Genomic DNA, 18,935 nt, shown 5'->3' on the forward strand with positions numbered 1-18,935 from the left:
CCTACCTAGAGTAGAGCCATGGAAATTAACGGGACTTAAGATAGTCATAGGGATTGATTTAGACAGACTAGTCCTCAGTGTGATCAAATCTACAGGTTGTATCAGTCTCGTTGCTACTAAAAGTAGACCCATTGAAATGAATGGGACTTGTTAGTCATCACTTAAACCCCATCCATTTCAATGGGATGACTCCACATGCACAAGAGCTGTGTACGTGTAAGTCTTTGTTTCTCTATGAGAAGCATAATGCAGATGGCACAGCTATGAAGAGGGTGGCGTCGGCGGAGGAGGTGGGCGCTCTATCTTCAAATCTCAGTGGTGCTCTGTCTGTCCTTTTCTTTGCATTGGTCGTCCCGCACGGTCAATTGAGAATCGGAAGTGTCCTAAAAAAACCGTTATAATTTCCTTGCGTTTGTAACCCTTTGAGCTCAGCTCCCCGCGCCGACTTCATTTGCACTTCCGGTATGAAATCGAACGCGTTGCCGCTCGAATTCGTAGTGCTAGAAAATGCCAATGGCCGGTATTCAGGCTTTTCACCATAGAGGTACATGGATAGAGCGACGCCGCGTAGACTCACGGCGGCCAACAGAGCGCCGGAAGTTCGAGTCCCCGTATCGCTCCAACTTTAGCTCTATGGTCCGCGAAGGGAAAGGTTGCGAACGAGGCGGCGGAGGGAGCCGGCTGTTGGAGGCGGGGTGGCGCGAGCGGATCAAGCGTTGCAGGCCGCGGTTTCCCCTCCCCGTCGCCGCAGCAGCCCTGATGTGAAAGGGGGCCCGGGTTGTGGGGCCCAGAAGGAGCAGGAGCGGGGCGATGAAGAAGGACGTGAGGATCCTCCTGGTGGGAGAACGTGAGTGAGGGGCAGGGATTGGGAAGGTCAAGTCCAAAGCGGAGCAGGAGAGAAGGCAAAAGGGAGTTGTGGGAGAGAAGGCAGGGGCGGGCATCCCAGCCCAGGTGTATGGCCAAGGGGGCGAAGGCAGGTAGGTGAGGCAAGCGAGGCAGGCTGTGGGAGTTGGGGTGCGCGTAGGGTTCACTTATTTTCACGCAAGGGAAGGTTCAAGGGGCTCAATGGGGCGAAGGCGTGTTAAAGGTGGTGGGAAAGAGGTTTGGGAGTTCAAAGAGCCAAGGAATTCCTGTTGGGAAGGGGGTCAAGGAGAAGCAAGGGAAAGGAAGGCTGGAGGGGAAGGAGGAAAACTTTATAGAGCCCTGAAGGAGGTGCAGGAAGAAGACTCGTCCATGGGTGCAGAAAAACCAGCTAGGTATAAAGGAGGAGAGGCAGGCGAGGCTATTTGGGACTGCCTTCCTAACTTTTAGCCAACTCTTCTTCGAAAGGTGCATGGAGAAGTGGAATAAGACTTTGCAGTCCACTCTGCCTACTGTGGAAGGACTGTTTGTTTTCTTTTTAATTTGGGGCGGTCAACCTCAGACAAGCCATCTACCTTCAGTCAGTAATGTGTTGCTGCGAGGAGGCCAGGCTGCAGCAGTTTTTCACGATAGGTAACCCCCAAGGCAGGATCTACACTACTGCTTTAAAACGGTTTATAACAGTAGTGACAACTGTTGTGGCCCAGGACACACTCCCTATACAGTATTCAAAACGTTTTCAAAGTGTTATATCCTGCTTAGTGTAGATCTGACCACCACTCTCAGTGTAGGAAATATTGCTGTAGCCGGTCTTTCATTGGTTTCTTAGCCTTAGCCTAGGCCATAGCTAAACCTAAGGTTTATCCCTGGATCGTCCAGGGGTCAAACCTGTTCATCTAGGTGACACACAGGGGATCCAGTGCTCAGGCAGGGGCGAACCCTGGATGATCCCAGGATAAACCTTAGGTCTAGCTGTGGCTCTAGTCTATGATCTATGCCTGAAACACTGTTGACTCACCCTGGATCAAAAGGCAGATGTTTATAAATCATTTTGTTTGGAAGGGGTTTATCTGCTGTGTGTCGTCCCCCTGAAGGTATGATGAGGGAGAATTTTCATTTTTATATACACCACTAAACAGACAGTGCTATACCATCAAAACGATAAAATATAACAATAAAACTATGTAATACATTGGCTAATGGGCAGTTTTTAAAGCAAGGTTTACATGCAAAGGTTTTTGCGTTTCACTGAGATAATAAAACATACCCTTTACAAAGAATGTATTCTCATAAAGCAGCATAATGTAAACAGGTAGTGCCTCTAGTCTTTTCCATTTGGGGATTTTATAAGCCAACTTTAATTTAAAACAACAGCAGCGGAGAAGGAAGCATAGGCTTGAGTTCAAGTATTTATTTAACCTAACATAAAATCATAAGAATTATCTGGCTCACAGTGGTTATACTTTGCATACATATTTTGTTTTCCTCTCAAATGGTCATGGCATGAAGTCCATATTTCTGTAATCTGAATATGGGAATACTATGAGCAAGCTGAGGCTTTCGTTTGCATACATAGTTATTACAGAATGAGCAGCAAAGTTTCTTTTCTGATTATTGTGCTGTTGAATGTGTTGATTTTTTTTTCTGTGAAGGATATTGGGGAGATGGTCCATGTGATAAGATAGATAACTTTGGCTGCAATCCTTTGCACACTTAACCAGGGAGTAAAAAATGTTTGTACATCTACCAGGAAGTAAATTGCTCTACACATTAATGAGTTTGGGATGTGTTTGTTGCTGTTGATTGTGTGTTAACTCTGACATTTGAAGGACTGATTTAAAATATTCAGCAATTGAAAAGTTTGGAGTATTTTTTAGAGCTCCTTTGCTGTGGTGATATCATGTGTTGGATTTTAGAATAACACCTAGTTGGTATTTCACTTTAATGCTTGATTTCGCCCTCGCCCTCCACTTTCTTTTTAGAGGGTATTTTTGTCTATTCTGCATTGGATATTGTTGAAACACTATACTTGAAACATTTCTGAAGAAATTTCTTTTCTCCCAAACAAGTGTGTGTGTGGCCATGCATTGAGAATTTACAAATATTAGCTGTGTTACAAATTTAGTTCATTTGTGTTCCTTTAAATTTCTAGATTCTGTTGTTTGCGGTGTTTAAATGGTTATACTTTGGTATCTTAGGCATGGAGTGAGTTTTACCATCCTAGAAGATTTAACAGTATTTACGTTCAAACTGTGGTTTTTGTTCAAAGATTGTCATTGTGCTCTGCTGGATTGGAAAAAGGCAGTTAGTACCCTGTTTCCGGCTTGTTTTGTTGCTGGCCTGTGATCTTGGGGGATTGTCTCCTAGGACCAAACATAGAAACATTGTAGCCACTTGCAGTGTGGCCTTTTCATTCCTGAGCTGCAGCCACCATGGTCAATGAACAGGAATGTTGGGAGTTGTAGTCCAAAACACTTGGAAGGGCCCAAGTTGTGGGAGGCTGACTGAAGATAATCTTGGTATAGACTTGCAGTAATAGGTCCTGAAAGAGTGTTTTATCTGCTGTGTAAGGTTGCTGTCAGAAAGTCCCTTGCTGCTGTTTAATCGAACCTCAAAAAGCAGCAGCTCAGAGGGCTGGCCTGTTACATTGAAATTTTCAAACCCTCCATTACCTTCAGCTGGATTTATGATGATCTCGTCTGTTGAAACTGAGAGCCTAAAATTAGATAGCAGAATTCTTATTTAGGCAAATACATCAGCTGTTTGCAAAAACATTAAAATAAATCCAGAGCATAAACTAAAGTAGTAGCAGTGTCATACATACTGATGCACTAGGGAGTCCCACCAAAGTAGGAACAGTGTCATATATACTAATTCACTAGGGAAATCCAACTCTTATCCTGCAAATAATTTTTTAAAAGTATTTGTTTTACTTTCATAATGTATTCTGAATGCAATACTGTGCAGAACTTGCTTTAAAGTATAATATTTTATAAGCAATCTTTCTCTAAGTGATCCTTCATACAAGAACTTTTCTTGAAGTCTTTGGACAACAGGAGTGATCAGTTGATTTACACACTGGCTGCATTCACATGTCACAATAAACCAGAATTCTAAACAATTCTGACTTCATTATGAACAAGGCATGCGTGATCCATAGTTCGTTTATTATAATATGCAAATTGGGTACTCTGGCTTGTCTCTCCCCAGAATAGCCAGAGTCATAAGTAATGCTTTGTTCTTGACCAACATGAAGCACCAGTTTCACACATCGCAATAAACAAACCACGGAGGCAAAGTCCTTGGTCTGTTGAGCTGCTCCTGCTTGCATTACAGGAGGAGCCAAGTGAGAGCAATTGAGCAGCGTACATCAACACTCTAGCTCGTTCTCAATAAACCATTACCATAGAGATGTTTGGTGACATGAAATTTTTGTGGCTTCTGATCTTTGCTTTTTGCAAGGTGATGTGTTGAGAGCCAATACAGTATAGTGGTTAGAGTGTTGGACTGGGATTCAGAAGATCCAGGTTCTAGTCCCACTCAGCCATGAAGCTCACTGAGTGACAGTAGGCCAGTCACTGACTCACAGCCTAACGTATCACATAGGAGTGTTGTTGTGAGGATAAAATGTAAGCCACTTTGGGTTGGGTTCCTTGCAAAAGGAAGGAAACGGGATATAAATGTAATAATAATGATAAATCATCACATAATCTTGTAGTTGAGGTGTATTCTTACATGAATGCGCAAATGAGCTTGCAATTCTACAAGCACAATTGATTTTTTAAAAAACGAATTACTTTAATTAAATTAGAATACTCAACAGAATTTTACAGTGCATCAAAAGTTTGTCCATATCAGTATGGTGATTATATATCATTTTAGCAAGAAGTTATATGAAAGCTTAAGCTTTTTTGAAGGCAACAGAAATTTTAATTTACATAAGTGAGGTTTACACTGTGTGTATGTGTGTTGATTTAAACTGGCACAAATCATTCTTTTATTTTGCTGTTGTTGAAATGGAGTTATTGGGGGTTGAGCTGAATGTATTACTAGTAAAAGTGAAAATCCAGTAGAACACCCTTCCCCAATTCAGTGCCCTCCAGGCGTGTTTGATTACAATTCCCAGCATTCCTGACCATGCTGGCTGGGGCTGTTGGGAGTTGAAGTCCAAAACTAGTGATGTGGGTTTTCCAGAAAAATTTGAGTTTGAAAATTTTCCAGTGCAAATTAGGTTAATTTGCCTAGGGTTATTCACATAGGAAAAGTTTCAGTTCGAATTGAAAAAAGTTCTGATGCCCTAGAGCAGGGGTGGGCAACTTGTAGCCCTCCAGATGTTTTAGCCTAAAACTCCCATCATCTCTCAGCATTGCGAATGCTGGCTAGAGCTGATGAGAGCCACAAGCCAAAATATCTGGAGTGTCACAAGTTGCTCACCTCTGCTCTAGAGAGATCTAATTTAGTATGCTTCTTTAACTTGTATTTTGTAAACAACAAAGGTTTTTTTAAAAAAAGTTCCCCATGCTATTTTTTGGGCCTGATATACCCAAGTATTTGACATGAACTATTTAAGGGGGAAAATTAAAACACACTTAATGTGATTTCAATGTTGTATTATCTAGAAATTTTATTGAAATACTTGTAAAACTTTAAAGACAATAGCATGTACTTTGCTTATATTGTTTACATTTAGGGGAAAAAAATAAAGCTACTGAAATCTGTTGACACATTAGTTTTAGCAACCAAAGCAGTGATGACAACCACGCCTCTGTTTCAACAGAGTTCTAACGCTTCCATTAAGACTGATGGGGCAATCTTCAGTTTCACTGTCCCATTAGTCCCATTTCACTGTGAGACATATACATATATTTCAATGGCATATATGTATGCTAGAGATGAAAAACATTAATTACAGCTGTGAAACAATCAAATTTGCCTAATATTGTATTTTCCATTAACATACATTCATTTTTACTAATGAACATACAAAACAGATTTTTTTCTGCAGAAAAATAAAGCACTAGACAGTTTTCTGCCACACTGTCCAAAACATATGGAGCGCACCAGGTTGGGGAAGGCTGCTACAGAGCAAACATCCTTGTGTTTATGAGGGAATCTCAGAGGTTTCTTTCAACACTGGTGTATCCTTTATTATAAGTGAGTTGATCTTAAATATTCTGACAGCCTTTTATCAGAAGTTCTATGTAACACTCACTCGGTCTTAACTTTTTGAAAGCATAGCCTTAATGCAGTTTGAAGTTTAATATGTGAATCTATAAAAACTGCATTTATTGCTGTGATTTTCATCATAGGGCAACTTGGAGGTATTCTTACTATGAACAATAAGAAAATGTAGAATTCTGTACTTAAAAAAAACAAACATGTTCTTTAAATCTGTATGTGTAAACCTCATCAAATCAATACCAATCTCAAGTATAACTGAAATAGGTAGGTTAACTTGATTGGTAGATTTTCTGTTGGCCCAGACAAAATCACCTAATGCATGGGAAATATAAGGGAATGCTTTACAGTCCTCACAGGAACTAAAAACCTATTCAAAAAAGTATGGGGAATTTCTCCTAATCTAGGTACATAACTTCCTGTGTTGTGATTTGAACTATAAAGGGGTATGTTTGTGTCCAGTCAAGACATGCACCATGCTGAAGCCAAGAGTTGCACATCTCCTAGATAACTGTTTGTCCATCTGTAAGCAGTCTCACATCACAGTATAACATGTGTGGCTATCAAATGCAATATGAATAGCATGGCTATTTGTAAAAACAAGGTTCAACTCTTTTCTAGAGCTCAGAGTAAAGGAACCACAAGAGGTCATTTGAATCTCCTGTTTGGGCAGCAATAATTTTGCATGAAGTGGTTATGCCCATTGCATTCAGTACCAAAGGTCACAAAGAAGACATCTGTGAATAGCAGTATATATGGATCAGATGCATTTTCGGTACATCTGAACCTTGAATACTATATAGCATGTGTGTTCAACTGGTAGTGGTCCCACATTCATCTGTAATACATTATAGAGAGGGGCAATTGTAGAGTTGGTGTTGTCTGTCAAAACATCTGTTTTTCATATTCCTGTTTAAAACTGAAGAAGCACAAGGACTTTGTAAGTATGCTTCAAGTATCTGTTAATTCCTTTTGTTGAGGAGAGAAGCCTCTTGTCTCTGTATCTTTAAATGTTGTTGTTTGTTTTCATTTCAGGGGCCTCTTTGTGGGGGAGGGGCAATGACGTACTGGTTTTGGTGGGGAAGAGGGAACAAGATGTCATTAAATTTGAATAATTTGCGTGTTGCAGCAGGCTTCTCCATCACACATCAAAGCAGAGAAAGTAGGTTAAACAACACCACATTCCACCTAGTTGCTGTATGGAAGAAAACTAATTGGCATATGCTAAGCCGTCATCCTGGAGTATTAAAATAGAACCAAACTAACAAACGTGCAATTCAGGTTTAAGTGGTACAACCATAGCTCTGTGCACTTTAGGCAAAATTGTCCAGAAGTTAACATAACCATAAAAGGTCACCTAAATTGAAAATGGTGACATATTTCACCTCAGGAATCCCTCTGTTCTCCCTTACTTTCAACCTCAAAAATATTAATGAAGCGTTTTGAACCAAAACAAAAATAATATACTATCCAACTTGGACAAAATGTTTGCCTCATTTTGCAAGCGTTGAAACGTTCTCCAATCCTATCTAAAGGGTGAAGAAACCCTTTTTTGTATAGGGACAATCATTGTATCCAATTAGTGCTTCCCATCAATGGAATAGCTTCTGTCAACGAAATGATTCCCCATTCCCTGTGCCTCCCAAAATGTCTTCTGGGGGTTAGGGAGACCCCCCCAAGCAGATTTTGAGGGTTGTGGTGGGGGATGGGGGGGTTCAGAAAGCTTAGATGGCATTGAATTTCACCCTGAATCTGCTCCTGAGAATACCTGCAACTGGCAGCCATTTTTCAGCAAAACAAGTTTTGTATGAAATCTCTTTAGCTAAAACAGCTATTAAATAATTGTAGACGTCTTACTAAGATACTACCTGTAACTTACTTTGAATGCCTAAACATTCTTATTGCAGAACTGTTCAGCTAAAACTGAGTCAGTTGGCTAGGCTGGGGGGAACAAGTGACAGGCTGCCCTCTTTTGCCTAACATACCTGACTCCACCAACCCATCTTGACCCGCTACACTAGACTGATACTATACACAAGTTCTAGTAGCTGAGACTTAATAGTGCCCCGGTGCTAACTAATGATTGTGTATATATTGGAGCCAATCTTAATTTCTGGCAAGCCTAGAAAATTTCTTCCTAAATTTGAAGCCCAGCCGCTTCCTACAAAATAGGCTCTTCTGTGTTTCACAGAGATTGTTATTAGTATATAGATTATTTGTGTTTCTTTCTGGTTGTCCTATGTCTTGGAAAATAGCCGTATTAGTTGTTGCTTTAAGCTGAATTTATTACAGGAACAAAAATATACAGCATTCCTAGTGAGATTTGTAAAATGTGCAGGTTGAGACTTCACAGTGGGATGTTACCTTGCTGGATTTTGCTGAGAAAGCATTTCTAGAAGTGCTGTGAATATATTAAAGGGCAGGTGGGCTAATGTCAAAAAGGGAATAGTAAGAGTTCGGTGGAAGGTTCCTCCTGCACACCGGTGGTTCCTTGTATAAATGAAGAACGACTGATGGGTGAAGAAAACTTGCTATCAGTTATATGAAGGGTGTAACTGAGAGAAGGAGTTGACTGGGGAGTTTGACACACACCGTTCCCATTATCTATAATAGTTCATACTGGCAGATTTAAAGTTGACCTGTATCAAATCTTTCTTTTTAAATAGTGTGCAATATTTCTATGGTAGTTTGTCTATTTTTCTTAACATGTGTTAAGAACATATTTATACCAATTAAATTAAATCAATGTCTCATGTTAGCCTTCCAAAAATATAGCAAATTTTCTAGGGTTTGCACAAAATCTACTCATCCGTGTAGGAAGCAAATCCTTGTGGTCTCTTGGAAAGTGTCCTAGAGACCAGATTTCCCTCTCGAAGCCCGTAGACACTGCTATGATCTTAGGAGGGGAATTCTGAAGGGGGGGTTACCCCTGCCCCTCCTTGCAGGCACCTCAGAAAGCATTGGTGGTTTCCTCACCCAAGGTGGGAGCTCTGACCTTAGGTGAGGATGCAAATAAGGGAGAAGGGCTTGAGGACAGGAGGCACTGCAGATCCCTATGATCCTAAAGGCTCCCATTTCCTGTCCCTGTGACTGCACTAGAAGCGTTCAAAAGGGCTAGTGGAAAAGCAACAGAAAGGAAGATAGAGAAGTGAAGATCAACTCCATCTCTCCTCCTCTGGCAGAGCATAGCATGTTTGGCGTGCTCCGACATCAGAGTGCTGCTTGGGCAGAGCGATCCTATGTTTATCTGTGTTTCGAGTAATGTTGTGCTACTTGAGAAGTTAACTGCTGCACTTCTGTGGGGAACTTCTAACTTCCGGTGCCTTCCATTGTAACAATTTCCAGAGGAATAAGTGTGTTAGTCTGCTGCAGCAAAAACCAGAGGTTTTTTTGGCATCTTAAAAACTAACAAATTTATTTCGGCGTAACTTTTATGGGAGAAAAAGGAATGCCTTTTTTCTTTGCTACAATGATGCTTTGTTTATGTGAAGTATACTGTAGCTGTTTTAAGAGAGAAGAGACAATGTTTTATAGAAATCACCCATGCCCTGCAATTACCTTACCTTTGTATTTGTCATGTTAAGAAACTGTAAGTCTAGAACAGGATTGCATTATGGATTTAAATTAGTCAGTGACAAATCAAACTTAATTTTCCAATGGCTTGCAGCATCTCTGCCAAAATTAAGACGTATGGCTATAGAAATTCTACACTAATTTGTGTTTGTGTGTTAAACTTCACAGCCAGAGTTGGGAAGACGTCACTTATTATGTCTCTTGTTAGTGAAGAATTTCCTGAAGAGGTAAGTTTTTTTCATGATATTTGAATAATTTCTATTAGGAAAAGTTTGTTTTTTAAAAGCCTCATAAAAGAAGTAGGAAAACCACAAAAGGATGCATCATGAAACCATTGTTTTTAGAACGTTATATTTTCCATTCTTTTTCGACTAGAAACATCAAAATGTTATATTTTTTCTGGTTTAAAAATATGACTTAATAATAAATATAGGGAAAAAAGAACTTCAGATATTTGCAAACTTGAAGCAAAACAAAGTTCTAATTACTTGAACTTTATGCTATTAGTGGACACTTTAGCCTCTAGGGTATATGACTACTGTTTTACAAATTTCAAGCCATTTGTTTGATTATTGAGTTTGGCAATAGATTTCATTTTCTAGCATGCATTATGACATTGTCTTAATTCCCATTAGGGTGAAATATGCTATACTTGACTAAATGAACTGCAATTCCATCTAAACATGGCAATGAAAGGCTTGGGCCTAAAGTGATTAATCCTTATCCATTATGTTGCCCATTTCAGACTAATGATGAAAACTATATGAATGAAAAAGCCAATAGTCTAGCTATTCATTGGGATGTCATAGTCATGGACTTCACTGATTGGATAGATATACTGCAGGAATACTTTGAACTGATTCAAACTGAAAGTATGTGTATAGCATTTCATGAAGTGAATTTAAAATGTATTGGGACATCCATTGCAAGACACTTGGTTGCGCAGATAGACTTTAGCAAAATATGCAAGGACTTTGAATTTCCTTGATAGAATCCATAAAATCAAGCAAGTTGGTCACTATTAAGAACCTGAAATAATTTAAACTAATTACCATTTTGATTTGATACTTCCTGCCTATTTGAATATCACATATATGTTATTGCTTTGTTATCAGAACTTACAGCATTGCTAGCATTTAACTAATTGCAAAAATGTTCCTTGTTCACACACCAAGGTTCCTCCACGAGCAGAAGAAATCACCATTCCAGCTGATGTTACCCCAGAGAGAGTGCCGACCCATATAGTGGATTATTCTGGTAATGGATTTGTTGCTTTTACAAATTAAAAAGGGAGTGAGCTCTACACTTACCTCTGTCCCTTATGGGTGGGGGAAGAGTCACAATATAATGGGGAAAGAAGAATGTGGGCAGTATGTTTATGTGGGTAGAATGAAAAACAAGACTAAGAAGCCACGAAATGCCCTCTCCTGTCCATCTGTACCAAAAGATACCACTTCCTTGCCTCTATAAGTCATGCATCCTTCCACTGATAAAGTACTATCCCAAACTCTGCCTCTCTCTTGATTCCCCATAAACACCAGCTGTCCTTTCTTCATTCACACCCTCATAACCCAATGTATGGAAAAGGGGGGAAATTCATTCACTGGCTAGATAGCCTGCATTGAATAAATGGAGCAAGTCCCTCAGGCATTCTCAAATATAATCAGGGCTGTTTGGTAGCTGGCTATAGATCATATAGTAGTTGAGATGGACATTCTTAGCCAGTGTTATTATTGAGAAGACTCGTGGCAGCTGTTAAGAGTTTTTTGCCAGGTATATAGCACCAGTCTGGTAATCTCCATCTGTTTACAGCTACAAGACGCCTGGCGTTTAAGACTAGTCTAGAGTACACCTAGTGGAGAATTACATTAAGTTCTGTCAAATTTTAGGAATAAAATAAATGTATTTTTTTTCTGGTAAAATTGCCAGGTTTACTATTGACATTTAATTGTATGTGTCTTGTAGAGAGGGTGGTGCTTTATTTTGAGAAATATTACCGTCATAGCCATATTCTAACAATTGTATTATCTCCCCATGGGGTGTGTAAGCAAATACATTATGGAAAAGTCTTAAAACATACAAAGCACCTAGCAATCTTAGGAGTACTTCCAGCTTTTCTCTTTTTTTTTTTGCCTAAGCAACGGGAGGCCTTTGGTTTAACTTGACTGTTTTGGTATTCCATTTGTAGGATTGTTTGGTAATTTACTGAACATTAGCAACAATAGAATACAAGTTCGTACAGATTTGTCTTTTCAAAGTGTGGAGGATAATGCAGAAATACAAAGCATTGTCATCTCTCCCTTGAAAACTGAGGCATCAGGATGAAGCTGATGTGCATGTTCAGGACACCATTCTGTATAACAAGGACAAATCCCCCTCATGATGTTTTCAAGGGGGCTAATGTGTATGTAATTGCAATGCAATACAATAACTACTTTGAAGTTCTCCCTTTAAACCTAAGATATTGGAATGAATGTTGGATCAATCATTTAGGGTACAGTCCTACATGTGCTTTACTAATGTTAAAACTACAGCCCTGTTGCAGATATTCACAGTATCTTACGCTGCCAACCACAGCAGTGCTCAGGGCCACTGTAGCCAGGTTGATGTGGAGACGGACACTCAGCTACTATGCTTTGCTCAATTTTAACAAGCTATTTTTTTAGTTGCCATGAAGCTGTGGCTCTGCAAATCTCAGTGCTCAAAGTTCTACCAGATAACCATGTAGTACAGACTCTTTGGGGAAGGTCCAATTTTCTAAAATGTGTAAAATTATCAGCCTTTTTAATATAACATCACATTACTAAAAATCGCTTTCTTAGGGGTGAAGATTTATTATTTCTACTGACTTCCTCTCTGGGATCTAGTAAAGGCAGAAGGTTCCTCTTTGAAGCAAAATAGTTTTTGAAATGATATATTCAGGAAAATTGCGTCTTGGAAATTGCTTCAGAGCCCTTGCTGCAATAATTTTTGTCTGCTGTGACATTCTTTTCTAATGACATCATCTATTTTCCATTCCCATCTTAATTATTTCCCAGTGTAATGTGTCCTTCCCTTGGGAGTTAAAGGCTGAATAACATGTAGCCAAAGATTTTTCCTTGTTCTTGGACAAATGGTCTTACAGGCAGAATGGACTCACGTCTTTGTTTTCCTATGCAATGAAGCTGTGTGGCAAAATGAGTACATTATTTCTTTTATTTCCAGTTATCAGGCTTTGAGTGCTGTTGCATATGTAGCCAAATGGTACCACTCATCCATTGTGATTTGGGTTTTCTGGAAAATTTTGAATTGGGAAATTTCTCTAATGCAAATTGGGCTAATTTGCATTAGAAAAATTTCAGTTTGCTTCAGAAAATCCCTAGAAAATGACCTAATTTAGCATGTTTACAAAATACAAATAAAATAAACAATACAGTTAAAAAAGTTACAGGTTAACTTTTTCTCTCAAAACACCATAAGTATGGGAGCTGAAATATTTGAGGGGGGGGAAGCTAAAGTGCACTTAATGTGATTTAAATGCTATATTATGAAGAATTATATTATGCTATATTATGAAGAATTTTTAATTGGAATAATTGTAAAAATGTAAAGACAATAGCATATACTTCCCTTATTGCTTAAATGTAAGAAAGAAACAGAGGTACTGAAAACTGTAGACACACTATTTCATCCTTCCCCAACCTGGAGCCCTCCAGAAATGTCAAACTACAATGCCCAGCATCCTTCAAGTCAGCCTGGACAGCACCGGGTTGGGGAAGCCTGGCCTAATTAATTTTCGCAACCCAAAGAAATGCGCATGATATGCTAAGAACCATTCAACAGTTGTTAAGGCACCTTCAGCTTCACTGTCACTACTTATTAGTTCTATTTCACATTGAGACATAGATATATTTCAAAATGACATATGTGTATTCTCTCACATATTTGCTAGGGATAATCGCCTGAAAAACATTAATTTCAACTTTAAAGCTGCCAGGTTTGCCCAACATTGTATTTGAAATTGACTTCCATTCAATGTTACTAATGAATTTATGAAACAGGTTTTTTTTCTGCAGAAAAATAATGTACTGGAAAAAAATTGCTTAAATTTTTCTACCCACTTCACTTCTCATGTGTAAGAGGGGGGTATTGGCAGTCTTGGGGAGTAACCCCCCCATGGTTTGCAAACGTTAAAACAGCCTTAAAATGGACAGAACATGATCAGTGGCAATGGAATGCTGACGGACTTAATAGTTGGGGTGCAGGAAGCTAAGTGGGATGGAATGGCATGGAGTATCATGGAGGAGGGCATAGCTGATGGACTGGAACAGTGCACAGAGCTCTCAACACTGTGACACTTCATTGCAGGTCCCATTTGTTTTTAATGAATAACACTTCCATGAATTCACACTTGCCCAATTTTGGAAAGCAACGGCAAGATGGTCCCTTTATGCTGAAAATTGCTATTACTTTCTGAAACAAAATAAATCCTTGCTTAATGTAGTTTAAGCTACAAACAGAAAAATTAGAATCCCTTTATTTAGCTAAAATTGTCTGGGAAAAGGACAGAAAATGTAGAAAACTTGTTCTTTGATCAGGGGAAAGTCACTTATGTTTTAATGTATGTTTCAGTGTTGCTGTTGCTTTTCGGGTTTACTTCAATACTTTGTCTACAATACAAAACTTCTTAAGAAAGTTGAATGGGTCAGCACTTGACAGACAGAATTTTGATCTAAAAGCTTGGGCTAAGTTTGGCTAATGTTTCTTGCCTTATTTCATAAGTGTACTTGATGGCCTTGCCTTCACTGTGCAAATAAACAGTAATTGTGAACTTCTATTTCATGCAGAAATTGAGCAAAGTGATGAACAGCTCCATCATGAAATCTCACAAGTGAGTATCCATCTGTCTTCTGCTCTGAAATACTTTTTTTGATGCTTTCTTCGTTCTTAAAGAAGGCTACTTTCATTTTCTTTTATACTCTAGTCATTCAAGATGCACAGATAACTGAGTACAGATGTTGGGAATCAGTGTACCCTGTAAAATAAAGGCTGGGGCTTATAGCCTCATTTTTTTTAAAAAAAATAAAGATGTACAGCTCGCTTTCTGTGAAGAGTGGTTTAATTATCTGGCAAGCCTTCTGGCAGTAAAATGCCCTCATTCTGTACACCTGGCCATTGTGTTACCAATTGAAATGCCATCATTAGACTTGGCTGTGGAGTCAAATAAGTCAAGTCTTAAAGCTCAGGGTGGAAGCAAATATTGTGCAAGTGGAAGTCTGCTCACACAGCAGGAATTGCTCTCTCCTGCAGCCCACTGTGTCCCCAAAAAGTCTGTTCCAGAGGGTCCCTCAACCGTCCCTGCTTGGATCCAACAAACGTTGAACTGAATTCCACTCATGGAATTCAATTTCCCCACATACTTCTGGCACCCTGCCCCCACAAAACTGCTCCTGAAGCAGGTGGACCTTTCAGAACTGCATGGAACATGACCTATGGATCTGCAGGGGGAAGGGGGGGGCATACGTTTGGGAGCTCTCTCGTGTTCTGGATGGGGTTGCACTCCCCCTGAAAGATCGGGTTCGTAGTTTGGGGGTACTGTTAGATCTATCTTTGTTGCTGGAGGCCCGAGTGGCCATGGTGGCTTGGAGTGCCTTTAACCAGCCTTGCCAGCTACAGCCTCTCCTGGACAGGGATAGCTTGGCCATGGTGGTTCAAGCATTAGTAACCTTAAGGCTGAATTACTGCCATGCACTCTGTGTAGGGCTGCTCTTAATGCTGCTCCGGAAGCTGGAGCTAATGTGGAATGCAGCAGCTCAGCTGTTATCTGGACCTGCCCCTTTTCAGCATGTAACTGCTGAGGGAACTGCACTGGCCGCCTATTCATTGTCAGGCCAGATTTAAGGTCCTAGTACTAGTGCACAAAGCCCTAAACAACTTGGGACCAGGATACCTGAGAGAGCTTCTTCTCCCCTATCAACCTGCCTGGTCACTGAGGACATTTGAGGGCATGCTCCTGGTGGTTCCACATAGACCCGTCCTCCAATTGGAGTCCACCAGGGGAAGAGCCTTCAGTGTGGTGGCCCCCCTCCTATAGAATTCCCTGCAGCTGGAGGTCAGGCAGGGGCCAACTTTATATCCCTAGCTAGCATAGCCAATAGTGATTAATTATAGGGGTTGCAGTTTAACAACATCTGGATGGCCAGATATTTCCCAGCCCATTCCCACAACTAGGTATTCCACATATGCCCTGCCTTACAATCATAATCCAGTTGTTTCTTTTTTGTTCCAGGCGAATGTAATTTGCATAGTATATGCCGTCAACAACAAGAATTCAATTGATAAGGTATGAGGAAAGCACTTTTTCTTGTGTTCCAGCTGGTATTAATCATGCAACATACCTCTTACCCTTTAATGTGCACATTTGTTTTCAGGTACATAAATCTCATTGAAACAAAACTTGAGTATCAAGAGGTGATACATGCATCCATGTTAAATTCCTACCCATCTGAGAATATGGCCTTTTTGTGTGCAATCCTGAAAAGCATGTCACAACTGCGTTTTTGCCTTGGTGCGTTGGCCTCAGTAGTTCCTTCTGGAAGAGAGCAATCCTGTTCACATGTAATGAATTAAGAAACTGTCGGGAGCATAGACAAGCTGGTACTTGCTTTCTTGTAACCTGACTGGGTGAACATTCCAGGTTAAATGAGCAGAGCCCCAGCTTCAAACGTATTAAGGTTTCTCTGGTTTTATTAGCGCCTATTCTTCAACTACACTTGCGGTGTTTCCACAGATATTTCTGCTAGTATGAATTACTAGCCAGATGCATTAATGCTGCCACGTTCATCATTTGGTCATGGAATGGAGCGGGAGGGGAAAGGTGTTTGGATGCTATGGATATAAAGTGTAGTGGCTATCTCAGGATTCCTGAAAGGTTCCCATTTATCACCATTGGAGCTTCACTTGTTGGGTTTTCAAAAGTGGATTATGATAAAGCACAACTATAGGGAAGAAGTGCATATCCTGCACAACAGAGGAGTAACTTCTGCAAATTTATTATCCACAGAATCATCTTGAAGAAGTCTATTTGCTCTCTTCTGCTTTCAATGTGTTATACCCAATTTTGGGGTCTTTAGTTTGGCACCTATCAATGGAGGAGGTTCTAGCCTAACCTCTGTATACCCATCATAAGCATTGGAAGGTGCTCATACTCTTTGCACCTTCTTTCTCTCCTCTTCAAATCTGTATGCAGTGTCCAGGAAGCAGGTGATAGAGTGCTGCATCGTGCACATCGCATCACCTGCATATCAGTTGATTTGATAATAGAGTGTAAACATAAATAAAAAGATCTTAACCTAATTCTGTTAATGAATACTAACTTGTTGCTTTAGGTAACAAGCCGATGGATTCCTCTCATCAATGAAAGAACAGACAAAGATAGCAGGTACTTATTAAAAAAATGGGGAAAATGCAAATCCGAAGTTACTGTGCAGGTTTGGATGAAGCAAAAAGCACAACAAACCCCTTCAGGCCTGGCTACTATGACTGCTTAAATACTTCACAAAGGTGGTTCATCTCATGATCTGCTCCATGTGGAATCTGTACCACATTTGCCTTTTATTATATGGGTAATGATTGATACATATGAACATAACACTTCTTGTTCGTGAAGTGAGCTGTAGTGTTCTTTTAAGTTAGCTAAGGAATGTAGATGCCTCATGTTGCTATTTACATGCGTAGGCTCCTGATCTATTTAAGCCCAAATAGTTGGAGAATTGTGTCTACCGGGAGAGTAGTATTAAAAGTTGAGATTATGACTGCATTTCAGAGGAGGGTTGATGATAAGCTTAAGGCATTATTTTTCTGAAATTCTGCATTTGCTTGACTTACACTAGATCCTATCTCAGGTGAGCACTTTGCTTGCTCATCTTGAATTGTCAGGAGCTGCTTTCGTTTCCCAAACTGATATTTAAAAATTGACTTTTTCCAAGTGGCTGGTACATGCTTTGAGAAGAGTTCATGAATATCTTTGACGCACTGAGTGCTTCAAAGAATGTATACTACATGTATATGTGTCTAAGCAGCACTATTATAAATGATTGCACACTTAACTTGAATTTCAAAACACAAACGGAGCTCCCTGCTTTGAGGCCTCTTGATGTAAAGTACTTTAATTGATGACATTGGGAAGTATTGCAGTTTGTGACTTAACATTGTTATTTGAAATGCCTTAACTGGTTTGCTAGTTACGAATATTGGCCCTGTTCAGAAGATACCTTAAACCATGGTGGTTAAGGCTTTTTTGTCAAAAATGTCTTAACCACCATGGTTTAAGGTGTCTTCTGAACAGGGCCATTGTATAAAAGACCAAGGGAAATCTTCAATTTAAAACACACTTGCTTTAGAGGAAGATCCTGTTGGTTTCAGCCGGAATCATTCTTTCTGTAGACTTGGAAACAAATAGTGATATCCATATTTTGTGAGACGTCAGATAACAGCTATTTCTATATTTCATTGTGAAATCTTCTCTCAATTCTTTTCAGGCTGCCTCTTATACTGGTTGGGAACAAATCAGATCTGGTTGAATATAGTAGTATGGAGACCATCCTTCCCATTATGAACCAATACACAGAGATAGAAACTTGTGTAGAGGTAATTTGAAGCATTTGTGTAGAGGTAATTCATAGCAGTTTAATGATGATTAAAAGAACGAGAAGGACGCACTGGGTGAGTTTGTATGTTGCGCTAAGCCACCCTGAAGATAAGCCACTGTGTTGTTTTGGTAGACAACCCATAATACTCCTGACACTGCGGCTTACTGTGGATTGTTTCCTCCTCAGTCCTCCCACCTCTTCCCAGCACGTATTCCAGGAGCCTTTGTGGCAGGACTTCTTGTTTCTTCATTCCTATATCAGCACACTTTCTGTTGGTTTGCTAAGGTTGCCAACACGGAAGGGGAAAAAAATCCACCCCACATTAGATTGCAAAAAGGAAAGAGTTTCAAGCTACCCTGAAACAACCCACAGAGACAGGCCAACGTGACTTATCATGCCATGCAAACCAGGTCTCTTTCATCAGCCAGAGGGGAAAAGGGCTACTGGGAAGTTTCACCCCTTGTCCCAGAAAGAAAACCATGGCAAAAGGAAGGGCCTTGCTAGATAATGCTGGATAAGTCGGCAGGGAGGCGGGGCGACGGCTTGCTAACTTTAGCGCGTGCCGCCCCGCCTCCCACACGCACGACGCGCAGGGACTATGGAAGCCCTGCAGCGTCGGCCATTTTTTTTTTACTGTTAAAGGGGCCACGTGCGGCCCAAAGACTCCGGACAAGGTAAGGTTTTTTTTACAAA

At 40.2% G+C, this 18,935-nt stretch overlaps 1 protein-coding gene across 5 annotated transcripts in view; it reads left to right on the plus strand.

Annotated features, from left to right (window-relative positions):
• The first annotated feature begins 676 nt into the window (after positions 1-676).
• RHOT1 (ras homolog family member T1) overlaps positions 677-18,935 on the plus strand; it is a 48,820-nt gene continuing 30,561 nt past the window's right edge. For all 5 annotated transcript variants that reach the window (XM_063119911.1, XM_063119913.1, XM_063119912.1 and 2 more), the window contains exons 1-7: positions 677-847; positions 9,781-9,839; positions 10,788-10,869; positions 14,439-14,482; positions 15,881-15,934; positions 16,980-17,032; positions 18,132-18,240. In XM_063119911.1, the coding sequence (XP_062975981.1) occupies positions 811-847; positions 9,781-9,839; positions 10,788-10,869; positions 14,439-14,482; positions 15,881-15,934; positions 16,980-17,032; positions 18,132-18,240 (438 nt within the window). In that variant the 5' untranslated portion in view covers positions 677-810. The remainder of the gene's footprint in view (positions 848-9,780; positions 9,840-10,787; positions 10,870-14,438; positions 14,483-15,880; positions 15,935-16,979; positions 17,033-18,131; positions 18,241-18,935) is intronic.

This window comes from Elgaria multicarinata, chromosome 3 (genome assembly GCF_023053635.1).
Source record: "Elgaria multicarinata webbii isolate HBS135686 ecotype San Diego chromosome 3, rElgMul1.1.pri, whole genome shotgun sequence".
Lineage (NCBI taxonomy): Eukaryota > Metazoa > Chordata > Lepidosauria > Squamata > Anguidae > Elgaria > Elgaria multicarinata.